The 17,666-nt window shown below is 45.7% G+C and overlaps 1 protein-coding gene across 2 annotated transcripts in view; it reads right to left on the bottom strand.

The window, feature by feature from the left end:
- Positions 1-14,014, bottom strand: part of ATXN10 (ataxin 10) — a 138,985-nt gene extending 124,971 nt beyond the window's left edge. The window contains exon 1 of one of the 2 annotated variants that reach the window (XM_065945291.1): positions 13,666-14,014. In XM_065945291.1, the coding sequence (XP_065801363.1) occupies positions 13,666-13,781 (116 nt within the window). In that variant the 5' untranslated portion in view covers positions 13,782-14,014. The remainder of the gene's footprint in view (positions 1-13,665) is intronic. The other variant, XM_065945285.1, reaches the window with a different exon arrangement.
- Between the last annotated feature and the right edge of the window lie 3,652 nt (positions 14,015-17,666).

The raw sequence follows: 17,666 nt of genomic DNA, 5'->3' as shown, positions 1-17,666 counted from the left end.
GGCTTAGTAGTAAAGACTCTGCCTGCCAATGTAGGAGGTGAAGGAGACCCGGGTTCAATCCCTGAGTCAGTAAGAGCTCCTGGATGAAGGACACGGCAACCCTCTACTGTACTCTCGCCTGGAGAATCCCATGGATAGAGGAGCCTGATGGGTTGCAGTCCATGGGGTCGCAAAGAGTCGGACACGACTGACCCCACACACAAGCAGTGCAGCCCTACGTGTGGGTCACATGCAAAGCTGTGCACCTCCAACATCAGGAGGGAGCCAGGAACTTCAGAGACGGGACCTGGCCCATGATGCTGGCCAGCATGGTGACCAGTTACACGAGCTCCCAGTATCACTAGGATACAAATAGTCAATAGAAGGAAGGCCTGGCCTTAGGCTTGGGTCACTGGGGAAGAAGGCAGAGGAAAGGGCAACATGATTATACAGGGAAGAGTGAGCCCCGAAAGGCAGAAAACGCAACAAATCTCTCAAGGTGAACCAGCAAACTAAAAGTTCACAGAGAAACTCTAACCCTAGGAAAATCCGGCCTTTCCTCAGCACTCTCTGTGACAACCCCTCAGAGTGTGTGCTTCCCAACCTTGCAACTCTAGACGGTGCTGGGCCAAGCCCGAGTCAAGGACACAGAACTCCATCAGGGAGCACAACAAGGATCGGGGTGCCTCAGAGTAGACCCACAGAACAAGCACTTTGAGATTCTCAAGCTAGCAAACCAGCAGGCCAAGAAGACGTGCCGACACTGGAGGAGTAACGCCCCTGATTAGCATGCAGAGCCAGGGCTGCGATGACATGCGGGGGGCAGGGAGGAGTGGGTCTGAACTCAGGGTTGGACGGGCTGTCTGTTGGCTCCTCTGTGTCCAGGGATAACAACAAACAGGCAGCAGCAGCAACCACACGCTGACAAGAGCAAGGCCACCCAGGGCTCAGCCCCCTCGGCATCAGAGCCCAGGGACATGCTGGAAAGTCGTGGAAGATCAGACTGGAAGCTGGAGTCTGGAGCTGACTGTCCACTAACGGCCTCAAGACAAGCTGCACCAGAGGGACTGGACTCACTGCTCCAACACGCCTGTGAGGCCTCTTCCTTAAGACTCCGAACAGCTTTGGCCTCCACGAGTCGGAGACTGAGCGGACAGTGTCAGGCAAGAGGCCTCAGGAGAAGAGCAGACTGTGGTAACGCTCATGGTGTCCCTCATCGCACACCCTTGGCCCATCTAGTTTATGACCCAAGGGGCAACTCTCACGACCCCTGTGCTCAGACAATTCAGAGCTGCCTCCCCCAGGGATCCCCAGCAGGGTTGAGCCCCCGCTGCCTGCAACAGCCGCCACTGAATACGGCATCCTTACGTCAGCTATCTCTCCTTCCACACCTAGCTTCCCCTCTCCCACACTTCTGATTGCTGGGGCTTGCCTACCGTTAAATTACTTCACCCAAGTTCCTACCTCAAATTCCACTTTGGAGAAAAAACTCAACAGCTCAGGTATACAAGGAGGCATTTATAAAGATGGTCTCTACAGTGCTGTTGGAGTTACCAAAAATTAAAGACAAATCCAAATGCCCAACAGTAAGAAAAGGTACATAAATGATGATGTAATCTTATGACCGTACACTCTACAATAGTTGAAGTTAATGATCTAGCTCTCTATGTATGAAAACTGGTAGCACTCAAAAACAGAGCAAAAATTAAAGACGCAAACTGAAGCGTATAGAGCGTATAACATACCAGGTAACACGGAGACGGGGGGGGGGGGGGGGGGGGAGGAAGGAGACTGGAGAGCGAAACAAAGAGCCACTACCCAGCACATCCACCGCTGCGCAGTCATACCCTTCTGGGGCAGCAGGGCAAAGGCCAACAGTTTTGCTAAGAGAACGCACAGGTCTGAGTACACACTCTCCTCCAACAACACAAGAGAAGACTCTACACATGGACATCACCAGATGGTCAATACCGAAATCAGATTAATTATATTCTTTGCAGCCAAAGATGGAGAAGTTCTATACAGTCAGCAAAAACAAGACCAGGAGCTGACTGTGACTCCGATCATGAACGCCTTATTGCCAAATTCACAGTTAAACTGAAGAAAGTGGGAAAACCACTAGACCATTCAGTATGACCTAAATCAAATCCCTTATGATTATACAGTGGAAGTGACAAATAAATTCAAGGAATTAGACCTGACAGACAGACAGACTGAAGAACGATGGACGGAGGTTTGTGACATTGTACAGGAGGCAGTGATCAAGACCATTCCCAAGAAAAAGAAATGCAGAAAGGCAAAATGTTTGTCTGAAGAGGACTTACAAATAGCTGAGAAAAGAAGAGAAGCAAAAGGCAAACGAGAAAAGGAAAAATATATCCATTTGAATGCAGAATTCCAAAGAATAGCAAGGAGAGATAAGAAAGCCTTCCTCAGTGATCAATGCAAAGAAATAGAGGAAAACAATTGAATGGGAAAGACCAGAGATCTCTTCAAGAACATCAGAAATACCAAGGTAACATTTACTGCAAAGATGGACTCAATAAAGGACAGAAATGGTATGGACCTAACAGAAGCAGAAGATATTAAGAAGAGGTGGCAAGAATACACAGAAGAACTCCACAAAAAAGATCTTCATAACCCAGATAACCACGATGGTGTGATCACTCACCTAGAACCAGACATCCTGGAATGTGAAGTCAAGTGGGCCTTAGGAAGCATCACTATGAACAAAGCTAGTGAAGGTGATGGAACTCCAACTGAACTATTTCAAATCTTAAGAGATGATGCTGTGAAAGTGCTGCACTCAATATGTCAGCTAATTTGGAAAACTCAGCAGTGGCCACAGGACTGGAAAAGGTCAGTTTTCATTCCAATCCCAAAGAAAGGCAATGCCAAAGAATGTTCAAACGACCGCACAACTGCACTCATCTCAGTTCAGTTCAGTTCAGTTGCTCAGTCGTGTCCGACTCCTTGTGACCCCAAGAACCGCAGCACAGCAGGCCTCCCTGTCCATCGCCAACTCCTGGAGTTTACCCAAACTCAGGTCCATTGAGTCAGTGATGCCATCCAACCAGCTCATCCTCTGTCGTCCCCTTCTCCTCTTGCCTTCAATCTTTGCCAACATCAGGGTCTTTTCAAATGAGTCAGCTCTTTCCATCAGGTGGCCAAAGTATTGGAGTTTCAGCTTCAACATCAGTCCTTCCAATGAATATTCAGGACTGATTTCCTTTAGGATGGACTGGTTGGATCTCCTTGCTGTCCAAGGGACTCTCAAGAGTCTTCTCCAACACCACGGTTCAAAAGTATCCATTCTTTGGCATTCAGCATTCTTTATGGTCCAATTCTCACATTCATACATGACTACTGAAAAAACCATAGCTTTGACTAGATGGACCTCTGTTGGCAAAGTAATGTCTCTGCTTTTTAATATGCTGGCTAGGTTGGTCATAACTTTTCTTCTAAGGAGCAACCGTCTTTTAATTTCATGGCTGCAGTCACCATCTGCAGTGATTTTGAAGCCCAGAAAAATAAGTCTGTCACTGTTTCCAATGTTTACCCATCTATTTGCCACAAAGTTATGGGACCAGAGGCCATGATCTTAGTGTTCTGAATGTTGAGTTTTAAGTCAATTTGTTCACTCTCCTCTTTCACTTTCATCAAGAGGCTCTTCAGTTCCTCTTTGCTTTCTGCCATAAGGGTGATGTCCTCTGTATATCTGAGGTTATTGATATTTCTCCCAGCAATCTTAATTCCAGCTTGTGTTTCATCTAGCCCAGCGTTTCTCATGATGTACTCTGCATATAAGTTAAAGAAGCAGGATGACAATATACAGCCTTGACATACTCCTTTTCCTGTTTGGAACTAGTCTGTTGTTCCGTGTCCAGTTCTAACTGTTGCTTCCTGACCCACATGCAGATTTCTCAAGAGGCAGGAAAGGTGGTCTGATATTCACATCTCTAAGAATTTTCCACAGTTTGCTGTGACCCACCCAGTCAAAGGCTTTAGCATAGTCAATAAAGCAGATGTTTTTCTGGAATTCTCTTGCTTTTTTGATGATCCAACGGATGCTGGCAATTTGATCTCTGGTTCCCCTGCCTTTCCTAAATACAGCTTGAACATCTGGAAGTTCACAGTTCATGTACTGTTGGAGCCTGGCTTGGAGAATTTTGAACATTACTTTAGCATGTGAGATGAGTGCTACTGTGCGGTCATTTGAGCATTCTTTGGCATTGCCTTTCTTTGGGATTGGAATGAAAACTGACCTTTTCCAGTCCTGTGGCCACTGCTGAGTTTTCCAAATTAGCTGACATATTGAGTGCAGCACTTTCACAGCATCATCTCTTAAGATTTGAAATAGTTCAGTTGGAGTTCCATCACCTTCACTAGCTTTGTTCATAGTGATGCTTCCTAAGGCCCACTTGACTTCACATTCCAGGATGTCTGGCTCTAGGTAAGTGTGAGTGATCACACCATCGTGATTATCTGGGTTGTGAAGATCTTTTTTGTGGAGTTCTGTGTATTCTTGCCACCTCTTCTTAATATCTTCTGCTTCTGTTAGGTTCATACTATTTCTGTCCTTTATTGAGCCCATATTTGCAGTAATGTTACCTTGGTATTTCTGATGTTCTTGAAGAGATCTCTGGTCTTTCCCATTCGATGGTTTTTCTCTATTTCTTTGCATTGATCACTGAGGAAGGCTTTCTTATCTCTCCTTGCTATTGTTTGGAACTCTGCATTCAAATGGGTATATCTCTCCTTTTCTCCCTTACCTTTTGCTTCTCTATGCCTTATGAAAGCCTTTCACCCCTGAAACCCACTGAGTCCCAGAAGGTATCAGTATTTCATACCAGTACATCTCAAGGGGGTGAGGAAGACACTCCCCAAACTCAAATTGTTTACAAAACCATTTCTGTCACTCTGCACAACCACTCGTCTCACCCAGAGGTCCTGACGAGCCACCTCTGCCGCCCCACCCTGAGGAAGGAGATCTCAGCCCCACACCAGCAGCATGACATCACTTCGCAGTGAGACTCCAAAAGCACCCTTCCACTGCACTCTTCAGTGGACAAGGAGCTGAACTCTCCAGAGCCACGTTACTGCCCGTGCCCTTCCAGGATTACTTTCCTTTTTTCCTAGATTTGGTCCCCAGCACTTCATGAGTATCAGTCACCTCAGCCCATCTCAGGCTCTGGAAATACAGAGAGAGCACTGTCTGGCATGAAGGAACACATGGATCAACACCTGACTCACTCTGAATGTATCAGTTCCCTCTTCTCTTCTTGGAGGAAATTTGACAATTCAGAAACATTGTTTTATCAATGGTAATTCTCAACTAGGAAGCAGAAAAGACCAGTGACATTTCCACAAAGTCCTTCCACCATGCTGGCTGAGATTCAGCTCAAGTTAAGTTCTTCTGGGCATGGCAGGGAGAAGAATAATTTTACACACAGAAAACAGATATAATGGACAGTGAATTACACAGATGGCTAGGGTTTCATAAGTAAGTCAAATCCAGGCAACCCATCTGGCGAGAGCATGTTTCCCTCACTTCAGAAAGTTCCCTAATGCTCCTTCCCAGTCAATCCCCAGCCTCCTGCGACAACCACTGTTCATGCCTTCATTACCAGCCAGTGATACAGAGAAGGTCAGCTCCGTGGAACTGCACAGACCCACAGAGTATGCAGTCTTTGTCTGGCTTCCTTCACTCAGCGCATTCTGAGATCCATCCACACTGTTATGTATACTGGGGGGTCATTCAATTACCAGGCAGTTTAGTCATCCTCCCACTGACAGACATTTCAGTAGGTTCTAATACTTGGCTATTATCAATAAAGCTGCTACAAGCACTCTTTCACATGTTGTGTGGACATATATCCTAAGATAAATACCTAGGGTTATAGGCAGAAGTATGTTTAACTTTATAAAAAACCGTCAAAGCGTTTCCCAAAGCGGCTGCACCATCCACGCTCCCACCAGCAATCGACGAGACCCCCAGCTGCTCCACATCCTCACCAAAAGCTGTCAGTCGTCTTAATTCCAGCAAACCTAATGAGTCTGCAGAGGTATCTCATTATGGTTTTACTAGTTTATAACAGTTTTACTGAGACATAACCAAACAAAGCATACAATTCATTCATTTAAACTACATAATTTTATCAATTTTGGTATATTACATTAACTTCTTAATTATGGTAAAATATGTATGCATTAAGGGCTTCCCAGGTGGTGCTAGTAGTAAAGAACCTGCCTGCCAAAGCAGGAGACATAAGAGATGTGGGTATGATCCCTGGATAGAGAAGATCCCCTGGAGGAGATAATGGCAATCCACTCCAGTATGCTTGCCTGGAGAATTCCATGGACAGAGGAGCCTGGTGGGCCATAGTCCACAGGGTCACAAAGAGTCGGACATGACTGAAGTGACTTGGTGACAGTAGCATGTATGTATTAGGTTAGAAAAAAGTAAGAGCAGTTTCGGACTGTGAATTGTAAATCATTTTAAGTAGGGTCAAACATCTTTATTAATCAAAATAGGAACCATTACAATCAACACATTTTTACCAATGAGAAATGTTTATTCCTGTAGCATAAAAATCTGTACTTCAGGATTCGACGAACTCTTGGAAAGCATCTTCTGCCTCCTGCTGGTTGTGGAAATGTTTTCCTTGCAGAAAGTTGTCAAGATGCTTGAAGAAGTGGTAGTCAATCGGCAGAAGGTCGGGTGAAGAAGAGGTAGTCAACTGGCAAAACGTCAGGTGAGTACGGCGGATGAGGCAAAATTTCATAGCCCAGTTCACTCAACTTGTGAAGCACTGGCTGTGCGATATGGATCAGGCAGAGTCGTGGGAGGAACTGGGCCCCCTCTGCTGACCAACGCCAAAGCAGGCGTTGCGTTTTCAGTGCATCTCATCGGTTTTCCGAGCACAGTTCTCAGATGTAACGGTTTCCCTGGGATTCAGAAAGCTGTAGGGGATCAGATGGGCAGCAGACCACCAAACAGGGACCATGACCTTTTCTGCTGCAAGTGTGGCTTTGGGAAGTGCTCTGGAGCTTCTTCTTGGTTCAACTACTGAGCTGGTCGACACCAGCTGTTACATAAAATCCACTTGTCATCACACATCACAATCTGATTGAGAAATACTTTGTTGCCACTGCATAGAGTAAGAGAAGACAACACCTCAAAACGACCACTTTATTATTTTCGGTCAGCTCCTGAGGCACCCATTTAGTGAGCTTTTTCACTTTTCTAACTTGCTTCAAATGCCCAATGCCCACAGAATGGTCCACGCTGCGTTCTTTGGCAACCTCTTGAGTAGTTGTAAGAGGATCAGCTTCAATGAATGCTCTCAATTGGTGATTGGCACCTTTCAATGGCCTACCACTACATTCCTCATCTTCAAGGCTCTCATCTCCTTTGCAAAACTTCTTGAACCAACCACCACTGCACTGTACGTTTGGTTAGCAGTTCCTGGGCTAAATGTGTTGATGTTGCCAGTTGTCTCCACTGCTTTACGACACATTTTGAACTCGAATTAAAAAAAAAAAAATCACTTGAATTTGCTTTTTGTCTAACATCATTTCCACAGTCTAAAATAAATATAAAATAGCAAGTAATGTCATTAGAAAAAAAATAAAGTGAGAAATGTGTATTCAAATGATGTACAACACAACCAATTTAAGAATGTATTCCAATATCAAACAACAAAGTTCAACAATGCCAAACCAAATTATTTTTGCACCAACCAATAATATACAATTTTCCATTCTGAACATTTTTCAGTATAGAATTCAGTGGCTTTAATTATATTCATATAGTTGTACAAACCTCACCACTGATTCCAAAAATTTAGTATCCCAAACAAATTTGTAACTATTAAACAATAACTCTTCCCTCCCCCGCATTCTGAGTAAACTCTAATCTCCTTTCTGTCTATGAATTTGCCTATTCTTAGTTCTTCACAGAAGTGGAACCATACAATATCGGTCATTTTATGTCTGGCTTCTTCCACTTAGCATGTTTTCAAGGTTCACCCCATTACAGCATGTACCAGTACTTCATTCCTTCTTATGGCTAAACAGTACTCCACTGTATGTACATATGACATTGTAGCCATTCACCTGTTGATGGACACTTGAGTTGTTTCCATCTTTTGGCTATTATGAATAATACCTCAATGAAAACGGGCCCACAAGTATCTGTTTAAGTTTTTGCTTTTAATCCTCCAAGGTACATACATACCTAGGAGTGGAACTGCTTGACTGTATTCTACGTTTAGCTTTCTGAGGTACCACAAAATTTGTTTTACATAATAGCTGAACCCTTTCACATTCTCCCCAGCAATGTGCAAGGGTTCCAAATTTTCCACATCCTTACCAACAATTTTTTTCCTTTTTTTTGGTAACAAGCCATCCTAAAGAGCATAGAGTGGAGTTTTTAATTTGCATTTTCTCCATGATTAACGATGTTGTGTACTTTACCATGTATTTGTTGGCCATTTATATATCTTCCTTTCTAAACCAGATTTATTTTCTGCCCAATTTTTTTTACCAGATTGTCTTTTGTTACTGAGTTTCAGGAGCACTTTATATATTTTAAGGCAAATTCTTTATTAGGTATATGTGTTGTAAATATTTTCAGTCTATGACTTGCCTTTTCCATCTTCTTATTGGTATCTTTCGATAGGCAGAAGTTTTTTTAATTTTGATAAAGTGTAATTTGATAATTTTTCTTGAAAGGTCAATATTATCTGTGACCTGGATAAGAAATATTTGCCTACACACAAGATTACAGATATTCTCCCATCTTAAACATTTTATAGTTTAAAATTTTATGTTTAGGTCTACAATCCATGTGGAAATACTTTTGTGAATGGTACAAGGTATGGGTCAAAGTTCATTTTATTTCATTTAGATATCAAGTTATTCTACCACCATTTTTTGAATGAAATTGTTTTTAGACTGATTTTGGTTTGGAGCGTGCACACAGTTTGGAAATGGCCTTAACATTCCTTATGTGACATTCAGCATTCAATGACCAGAAGACCAGATGACTACACACAAGAAGACAGAAACTGACAACAGATACTTATCAGGCACATTCTCTAAAATAAGCATAATTAATGTGCTTAAGAAAGTAGATGACTATGAATTTCAACAGAGCAATCCATTTAAAAATCAAATAGAAATTCTACAAAACTCAAAACTGCCTGAAACTAAGAATACAATAGACAACACATTAGACACAGCAAAAACCAGAACAGAGAACGAGAAGACAGGAGGAAATTTTCAAACCAAAGTTCAGAGAGAATCGGAAATACAGAAAAGAGGCTTTGAGATACACAAAATACAGTGAAAGGTTTAACATATGTGTAATTAAATTCCTTGAAGGAAAGGAAAGGAAAGGATGAGAGAGAAGCAACAGCTGAAGAAATACTGGCTGACAATTTCCTAAACTGTTCAAAGACATCAAATTCAAAAAGCATGCTCCAAACAGGGTAATTACAAAAAAGCCAACTACCTCTGTCCTCATGGGCCTTCATTCTGGAAGAAGACAGAGAATAAATAAGAAATCTCTATGAATAATTATATAGTATGAAGAATTTAATAAGTGCTTTCTTTAAAAAAAAGAAAATAGGATTTATAAGGTAAAGGGCCTCCAAAGCATGGAGGGGAGGGAAGCATCTGCCCTGTTACACAATATACACAAAGCCTAGAAGGAAGAAATCAGGAATATACTTTTGACTAAAAGAACCCACACTGACAGAAGCTTTAAAAAATTTACCAATACAAGTATGGAACAAAAAGACTACACACGCACCATGAGTAACTGTGCTGTGTGTGCTCAGTCGTGTCCGACTCTGCGCGACCCCATGGACTGTAGCCCACCAGGCTCCTCCGTCCACGGGATCTGCCAGGCAAGAATACTGGAGTGGGTTGCCATTTCCTTCTCCAGGGGATTTTTCCCATTCAGGGATGGAACCCAAGTCTCTTGCATCTCCTGCATTGGCAGGCAGATCTTTACCGCTGAGCCACCTGAGAAGCCGCATAAATAATGATTACACAAATAGCAGTAATTCCACAAGCCTTTGTTAAGAACCTACAATTATCAGACTGTATGCTAGATGCTAGGGACCCAAGGAACACGATACGCTCACTTTACTCAACAAGCTTTTCAGATGGAAGAACAATAATGTATCAGTTTAAGCATGAGAAGATTTATGGAAAGCAGTACCCAAACATTAATACTAGTTTAAGAATACTCAAGAATCCTATAGAAAAAAACACAGTAGCATTACTCAACAGAACTTTCTGTGATGATGGGAATAATCTGTATCTTCCTGGTCCGAGAAGGTACCATTAGCCACGTGTGGCTACTAGTACTGAAAATGTGGCTGGGACAAGGAAAGGAATGATTAATTTTACTTACTGCTGATTAACTTCAATAGCCGCATGTGAGCAGCTGCATGGACAGTGGAGGTAAAGTTATCACCTGGCTTTACACCGAATACAGGGGAGCTTCCTGGTGGCTCAGACAGCAAAGAATCCGCCTGCAACGCAGGAGATCTGGGTTCAATCTCCGGTTTGGGAAAATCCCCTGGAGAAAATAATGGCAACCCACTCCAGTGTTCTTGCCTGGAGAATTCCCATGGACAGAGGAGCCTGGCAGGGCTACAGTCCATGGAGTCACAGTCGGACACAAATGAATGACTAAGCACATTGCTACATAATAAATGAGCCCCAAACTGAGCAATTCAAGGTCTCATACAGGTCAGAGTCCCTCATCAACTTGTACAAACAGTTGTGGGCTTGGCTGGGACTAAGGATCTGCTTCCAGGATGGTCCTCACACGGCTGCTGGCAGGAGGCCTCAGTTCCTCACCGCACAGACCTGTCTAGGTGGACCCCTGAGTGCCCTCATAACATGGCAGATGGCTTTCTGGGAGCAAGCGATCCAAGAGAGAAAGCAATGAGGAAGCTTCAGGGCCTTCTGTGCTCAGAAGTCACACCCTGTCACTTCCCCCACATCTGTTATTTAAAAGCCAGTCACTAAATGCAGCCCACGCTCAAGGGGAAAGGTCAAATTCCTTCTTCCTTTCCTCAGTATGATTCTGCTGTATCTTGTGTTTTTCAGTTTGCTACTGTGATGCCTCATTCTGCTTCACTTTATGTCCCATGCAGCCTCTGACACCTCCGCCCATCCTCCCTCTAGGTCCATCAGCATTGGATGGATCTTCGCAGAGCAGCTGGCCTCTGGAAACCCTGAGACCCTTCTGAGGGGCAACTAGTGATTTGCTCAAAGACATGCTGAGAAGCAGAGGCAGAACCAGAAGCCTGTCCTCACAAACCCTCATCAAGCGCTCTCTGCACCACCACATACTATCTGCCTCCTGATTCCAAGACCTACACATCAGGTCACCTTTCCTGGCCTTCAACTCTTCCTGAACTAGAACAGAGTTCCCACCAGCCCCAGGAAAAACTCAAATCAAATATGGGATGCACCTTCACCTCTTCTCATTCTTCCCCAGCAATCCAACCAGTCCCTGAGTCTTGTCCATTCAATCTGGTAAAGATGTTTCAATATCTACCCTACCCATCACCACAGACAATACCCTAAATTCAGGCACTTTTCTCTTTCTCTTGGGCTTCTCCATCAAGTCAACTGCCTCTAGCCTCACCCTAATGTATCTCTCACAAAGGCAGCCAGAGATTTAATATACAGATTTGCCAGGCCATGCCCTTAAAAGAACCTCCCACTGTTGTTCTGTTCAGTTGCTAACTTGTCTCTTTAGAACCCCATGGACTGCAGCATGCCAGGTTCCTCTGTCCTCCACTCTCTCTGCAGTGTGCTCAAATTCATATCCAGTGAGTCGATGACGCTATCTCACCGCCTGCTGCCCCTTTCTCCTCCTGCCTTCAATCTTTCCCAGCACCAGGGTCTTTTCCAATAAGTCAGCTATTCACATCAGGTGGCCAAAGTACTGGAGCTTCAGCATCAGTCCTTCCAATGAATATTCAGGATTGATTTCCTTTAGGGTTGACCGGTTTGATCTCCTAGCATGGTTCCCCATAAACTCCCCTCACAGGAAGCAGAGTCAGGAAAGGCCTTGTAAACTGGCTCAGGCCCTTGAATTTTATCCTTCAGCTTATAAAAAGGAACTTGATATTTGACTATGTCCTCTGTACCAGATGCCTTATCTATGTTATTTCATTTAAACTCAAGAGACCATGCAAAATCAGCACACTGTTCCTCTGCACATACTGTTCTTACTAATTAGCCCTCTCATCTGTAAGCCTAGAAGTCATAGTAACCTAAGGCCTTTCCCAGCCCACAAATCTCTCCACCAGATCCACAGTTCCCCCAGCTCCACCATCTCTTCTTGGCTAGACCCTCTTACAATTTGTTTACACGGCAATTACCCTAACCTGCTTGAAAAAAGGGAAATCACGTTCATCTTTGCACCTTCGGCCCTAGCAAAGAATCTGCTTCAGAGCAGGTCCCCAATGAAGGCTGATGACTGGTTGACTAGAAGGAGAGCCCATCATGGTATAGATATCCTAAGCATTAACACAATCAACAAATCTCTCTGAGGTATCACATCAATTAACTCATCTCCCAAAAAGGCAGGAGCAGTGCCCAGGGCTCTTGACACTCTTTGAATTGCTCGACACTCACTGTGATTTGGGGCAGAAGTGCTCAGACCGACTGAAACTCTAAGACCATCTGGCCTTCTCCCACACTCCCTCTCCTCTTTGCACATACTTCTGCGATTCCAGAGCAGGGCTTCCCAACAACACACTTACGGAGAACCATCCATCAATGTGTGAAGGTATAGTATCAGCTAACTTGATTTAATACTATGTGTCAGCTATGTGCCAAGGACTTAATATGCATGAGTTCACTTAATCTTGCAAACAACCTCACCAGGAAAGTATTGTCCAACCTCATTCCTATTAAGTAGACACACAAACTGAGGCCCAGAGAAGACTAGAACAAAATTAAACAGGCACTGACTGGAGATATCAGGTACTTTGTATTTTCACGTGCTTTATTTCATTTATCCCTCTGTACAATTTAGCAATGAAGTCGTGTATTACATTCCCATTTTTAGGCAGGAAATCTTAAAGCTTGCAGAAATGGCACCATAACGCACCGCTTGTAGGGCTAGGAGCCAAATCCAGATCTTCAGGCTCCTGGGCACCTCACACAACGGAGGTCTGGCCCTTCTGTGGCAGAGTCGGGGCTGAAGTGGCCAAGGTGCAAAGCGGGGCTACCACTGGGGATGCAAAGCCTGGGCTCACAGGACGAAAGGAGTGACGCGGTCTCCCACCCCGCACATCTGCAACGTCTGTCTCCCCCACCTGCACGTTCTGCTGCCTCTGGGGGCTTGCCAGTCTGTTCCAACCAGGCCGAGGAGACCACCTTGCGCGTTACCCGGGCGCCATCACCGCGGCTCAACTAACCCAACAGGCAGGAGGCGGCGAAGGGCTCGCTGGGATCGGTCCCCCTTCCTGTGCCCGGCCTCACGCCCGTTCTGACGAGTGGGAAGCAGGTGTCACCCCCGCCCCCCAGCCCGAGGCCCTCCGGTGAGGCGCAGAGCTGCCACCCGCCGCCGCCCCGGGAGGAGGGGGCGCCGCCGCCCCGCTCCCACCAGCCCCGCCGGGCCGCCCCTGACGCCCGCGCGGTTACCGATTCCGCTGCTCTTTGAAGAGCGCCGTCAGCGCGCGGAGAGCCTCCAGGTCCTGGATGGGCGCGGGCATCATGACGCCCGACAGCCTGCCGGGCGGCGGCCTGGGCGCCGCCATCTTGCCGCTCGCAGCTCGGGCCGAGCGACCGACGACGAGAAGCCGGAGGAGGAGGGGCAGGAGGGCCGGCGGGATGGGGTGGAGCGCGGGCTGCTGCCTCCGCACGCCGCCGCCGCCGCCGCTGCCGCCTCGGCGCCGCTGCTGCCCGCGGGCCCGGCCCGGAAAGCGCGAGAGCACGCGCCCAAGGCTCGCCTCAGGCCGGAGGACGCGACGCCGCGGCGAGGGGAGGGGGGCGCGGACGGAAGTCCCGCCTGCGGGGAGGGGGGCGCCCACCGGAAGTTCGCCCTGTGGGGAGGGGGCGCAAGCGGAAGTTGTGTTTGAGGGGGTGGGGACGTCCGGAGGGCGGAGGGTCCCCGAGGAGAAGTCGGAGGGGTGGGGGGCGGGTCGGGGGCGGGGACACCCTGAGCGGGGAAACGGGGGCAGAGGGGGTCTCCATGGGAGCGGGTGTGGGGGACGAGGACACCCTGAGGGGGAGGTGCGGGCAGACTGGGGTCTGCGCAGGAGAGGATATGAGGAAGGCTGGGGAGGCCTGCAGAGGCTCCCCTGGGGGAGAAGGCTGAAGACCTCGATCCTGCGGCCGGGTGGGTTGATCAGGGCTCACACCGACCCCCTGGGAGCTGGAGCAGTCTGGGTCCATCTTGCAAGTCTCAGTCCCTGGAAGCTCAGTTCCCAGTTCTTCAGTCAGTTCAGTCGCTCAGTCGTGTCCAACTGTTTGCGACCCCATGGACTGCAGCACGCCAGGCTTCCCTGTCCAGCGCCAACTCCCGGAGTTTACTCAAACTTGTGTCCATGGAATCAGTAATGCCATCTAACCATCTCATCCTCTGTCGTCCCCTTCTCCTTCTCTCAATCTTTCCCAGCATTAGGGCCTTTTCCAGTGAATCAGCTCTTCGCATCAGGTGGCCAAAATATTGGAGTTTCAGCTTAACATCAGTGCTTCCAATGAACATGCACGACTGGTCCCCTTTAGGATGGACTGGTTGGATCTCCTCTCAGTCCAAGGGACTCTCAAGAGTCTTCTCCAACACCACAGTTCAAAAGCATCCATTCTTCAGTGCTCAGCTTTCTTTATAGTCCCACTCTCACATCCATACATGACCACTGGAAAAACCATAACTCTGACTAGAGGGACCTTTGTTGGCAAAGTAATGTCTCTGCTTTTTAATATGCTGTCTAGGTTTGTCATAACTTTCCTTCCAAGGAGTAAGCGTCTTAATTTCATGGCTGCAATCACCATCTGCAGTGATTTTGGAGCCCAGAAAAACAGTCAGTCACTGTTTCCACTGTTTTCCCCATTTATTTTCCATGAAGTGATGGGACTGGATGCCATGATCTTAGTTTTCTGAATGTTGAGCTTTAAGCCAGCTTTTTCACTATCCTCTTTCACTTTCATCGAGAGGCTCTTCAGTTCTTCACTTTCTGCCATGAGGGTGGTGTCATCTGTATATCTTAGTGATCACTTACTGGCGGTGGCTCAGATGGTAAAGAATCTGCCTGCAATGCAGGAGACCAGATTCTATCCCTGTGTTGGGAAGATTCCCTGGAGAAGGGAATGGCCACCCACTCCCATATTCTTGCTTGGAGAATTCCATGGACAGAGGAGCCCAGTGGGTTGCAGCCCATGGGAGCACAAAAAATTCAACATAACTGAGCGACTAACACGCACTAACAATAACATCATTTACCAGGCCTGCTTGGGATGAGACTACTGTTGTTTCAGCTCATTGGTGGTGGTTTAGTCCCTAAGTTTAGTGTTTGCGACCCCATTGACTGTAGCCCACCAGGCCTCTCTGTCCATGGGATTTCCCAGGCAAGAATACTGGAGTGGGTTGCCATTCGCTTCTCCAGGAGATCTTCCCGACCCAGGCATAGAACCCGCATCTCCTGCACTGAAGGTGGAGTCTTTACCACTGGGCCACCAGGGACTTTGTTCCAGTTCATTAAGGGCTTTATATACAATTTGAATTCAAGGAGCTAAATTCTACAGAGTTAGGGTAAGAATTGTGTTTTTCTAAAGGAAGTGAGATGAGATGGTTGGATGACATCAACTCAAAGGATATGAGTTTGAGCAAACTCTGGGAGATAGTGAAGGACAGGGAAGCCTGGTGTGCTACAGTCCATGGGGTTGCAAAAAGTCGGACACGACTCAGTGACTGAAAACAGCAAAGGGAAATGAGTATATTTTACAGGAATCAGATGAGGCTTCTCTGGGGGTGGTGGTAACTCACTCTTTTCTTTTCACTGCACTTTATCATATCATGTATATATTCTTTGAACAGACATTGTTGCCAGACCCCATGATAGGTACAGGATGAGCTGTGATCTCACAGTATCTGCATGGTATTGGTTCCAGGACGCCCCCACACCCCCGCAGACACCAAAAACCTCGGATGCTCAAGTCCTATAGTCAGCCCTCCATATCCACAGATGCTGCAACTCGTGGAGACAGAGGGCCAACGGTGTAAAGATCTATAAGAGATGATCCCAACCCTGAAGGAACTCACAGACTATTCAGAGAGAGAGGCAAACAAAATTCAATACAGTAGATTACTGCTATAATAGAGAACTGGACAAATTGCTGTGAGGCCAATTAGAATATATAAATAATACTCTCTACATTTCGACTTGAAGTATAGGGATATGTTTATAACATATTTTTGATGTTCTTTACTAGATAAAATTTAAAGACCTGACAAATACCACCAGAATATGCAGGAGAAATGAAACATGAACAAGCAAGTCAGCTGAGATTATAATTCAGCCCATTTAACTGACGACATATTCATAAATTCCACAAATATTTCTACGTACCTACTTTGTGCCAGGCATTATATCGCCTAGAGATGCTCAAGACCAACAAAAATGTTTAACAATCCTTAAACTAGCAGGGCAGGATCTCCTAATTTTTCCCCGAGGAACAGGGAATAGTAAAATGTATTGTCACCAATCAAGATCTTACCCCTTAGCTTGCCATCCTCAATTGTAAAACAAAAGCAACTACTCTGATTCTTCTAGAAAACATGTCCCATAACATTCAAATCCATTGGCCTGGAATGTTGCAGTATGAACCTGACTGCTCTCTTTGCTTCTTCTCTTGTCTCCCTATATTATAAGTCCTTTAAAAATATGAGTCAACATTTCGTTTTGCTCAAAACCATCCAAAGGATTTCCATCTCACTCAGAGCAAGAGTCAAAGTTCTTCCAGTGGAAGTGTTCCTAAATAGACTGCCTGCCTCACCGATTCTGATCACATCTACTAGTCTCTTCATCCTCCACTGAGCTTCAACTACCCTGCCCTCCTTGTCCTCCACCTGGAGAGGTATGCTCCTGCCTCAGGATTTTGCACATGCTGTTCCTGTTGCATGGAACACCTTCAGTGCTTGTCCAGCACGTACTTGCATCTTTCCTTCATCTGCTCCAAAGATCTCCTGATGAGTCTCCTTTGTCGGTCTTTAAAATTGTAGCACACCACCCAAATTCCTGATCCTCAGGAATTTTTCTTAATAGCCCTTAACGTTTCCTATATTACATCCTTTACGTGTCTATTTAATTATTGTTACCATTTAGTTTACTGCCAAAACGTTTAAGCTACCCAAGGACAGAGATTTCGGTCTTTTTTTTACCTTTATCTCTCCAGCCTCTAGAAAAGGACCAATTATGTGGTAATTGCTCAATAAACATCAGCTAAATTAATGAACAAAATATTTTAAAATATATTTTCAAAAAGGAGAAAGAAAATAACATGCCTCCAGAAGAGGGTCAACAATCCAAACAGTACAAGAAAGAGAAAAGGTGGAAGATAGGAAGAAAAACATCATTAAAGGACATGAGAACAAAAATAGAGGCAATAACAGGACAGGCTAGAAGTATAGGTGAGTATGAGAA

This window comes from Muntiacus reevesi, chromosome 1 (assembly GCF_963930625.1).
Source record: "Muntiacus reevesi chromosome 1, mMunRee1.1, whole genome shotgun sequence".
Taxonomy (NCBI): domain Eukaryota; kingdom Metazoa; phylum Chordata; class Mammalia; order Artiodactyla; family Cervidae; genus Muntiacus; species Muntiacus reevesi.
The sequence above is the reverse complement of the archived record's forward strand: the minus strand, read 5'-3'. Positions and strand labels throughout refer to the sequence as shown.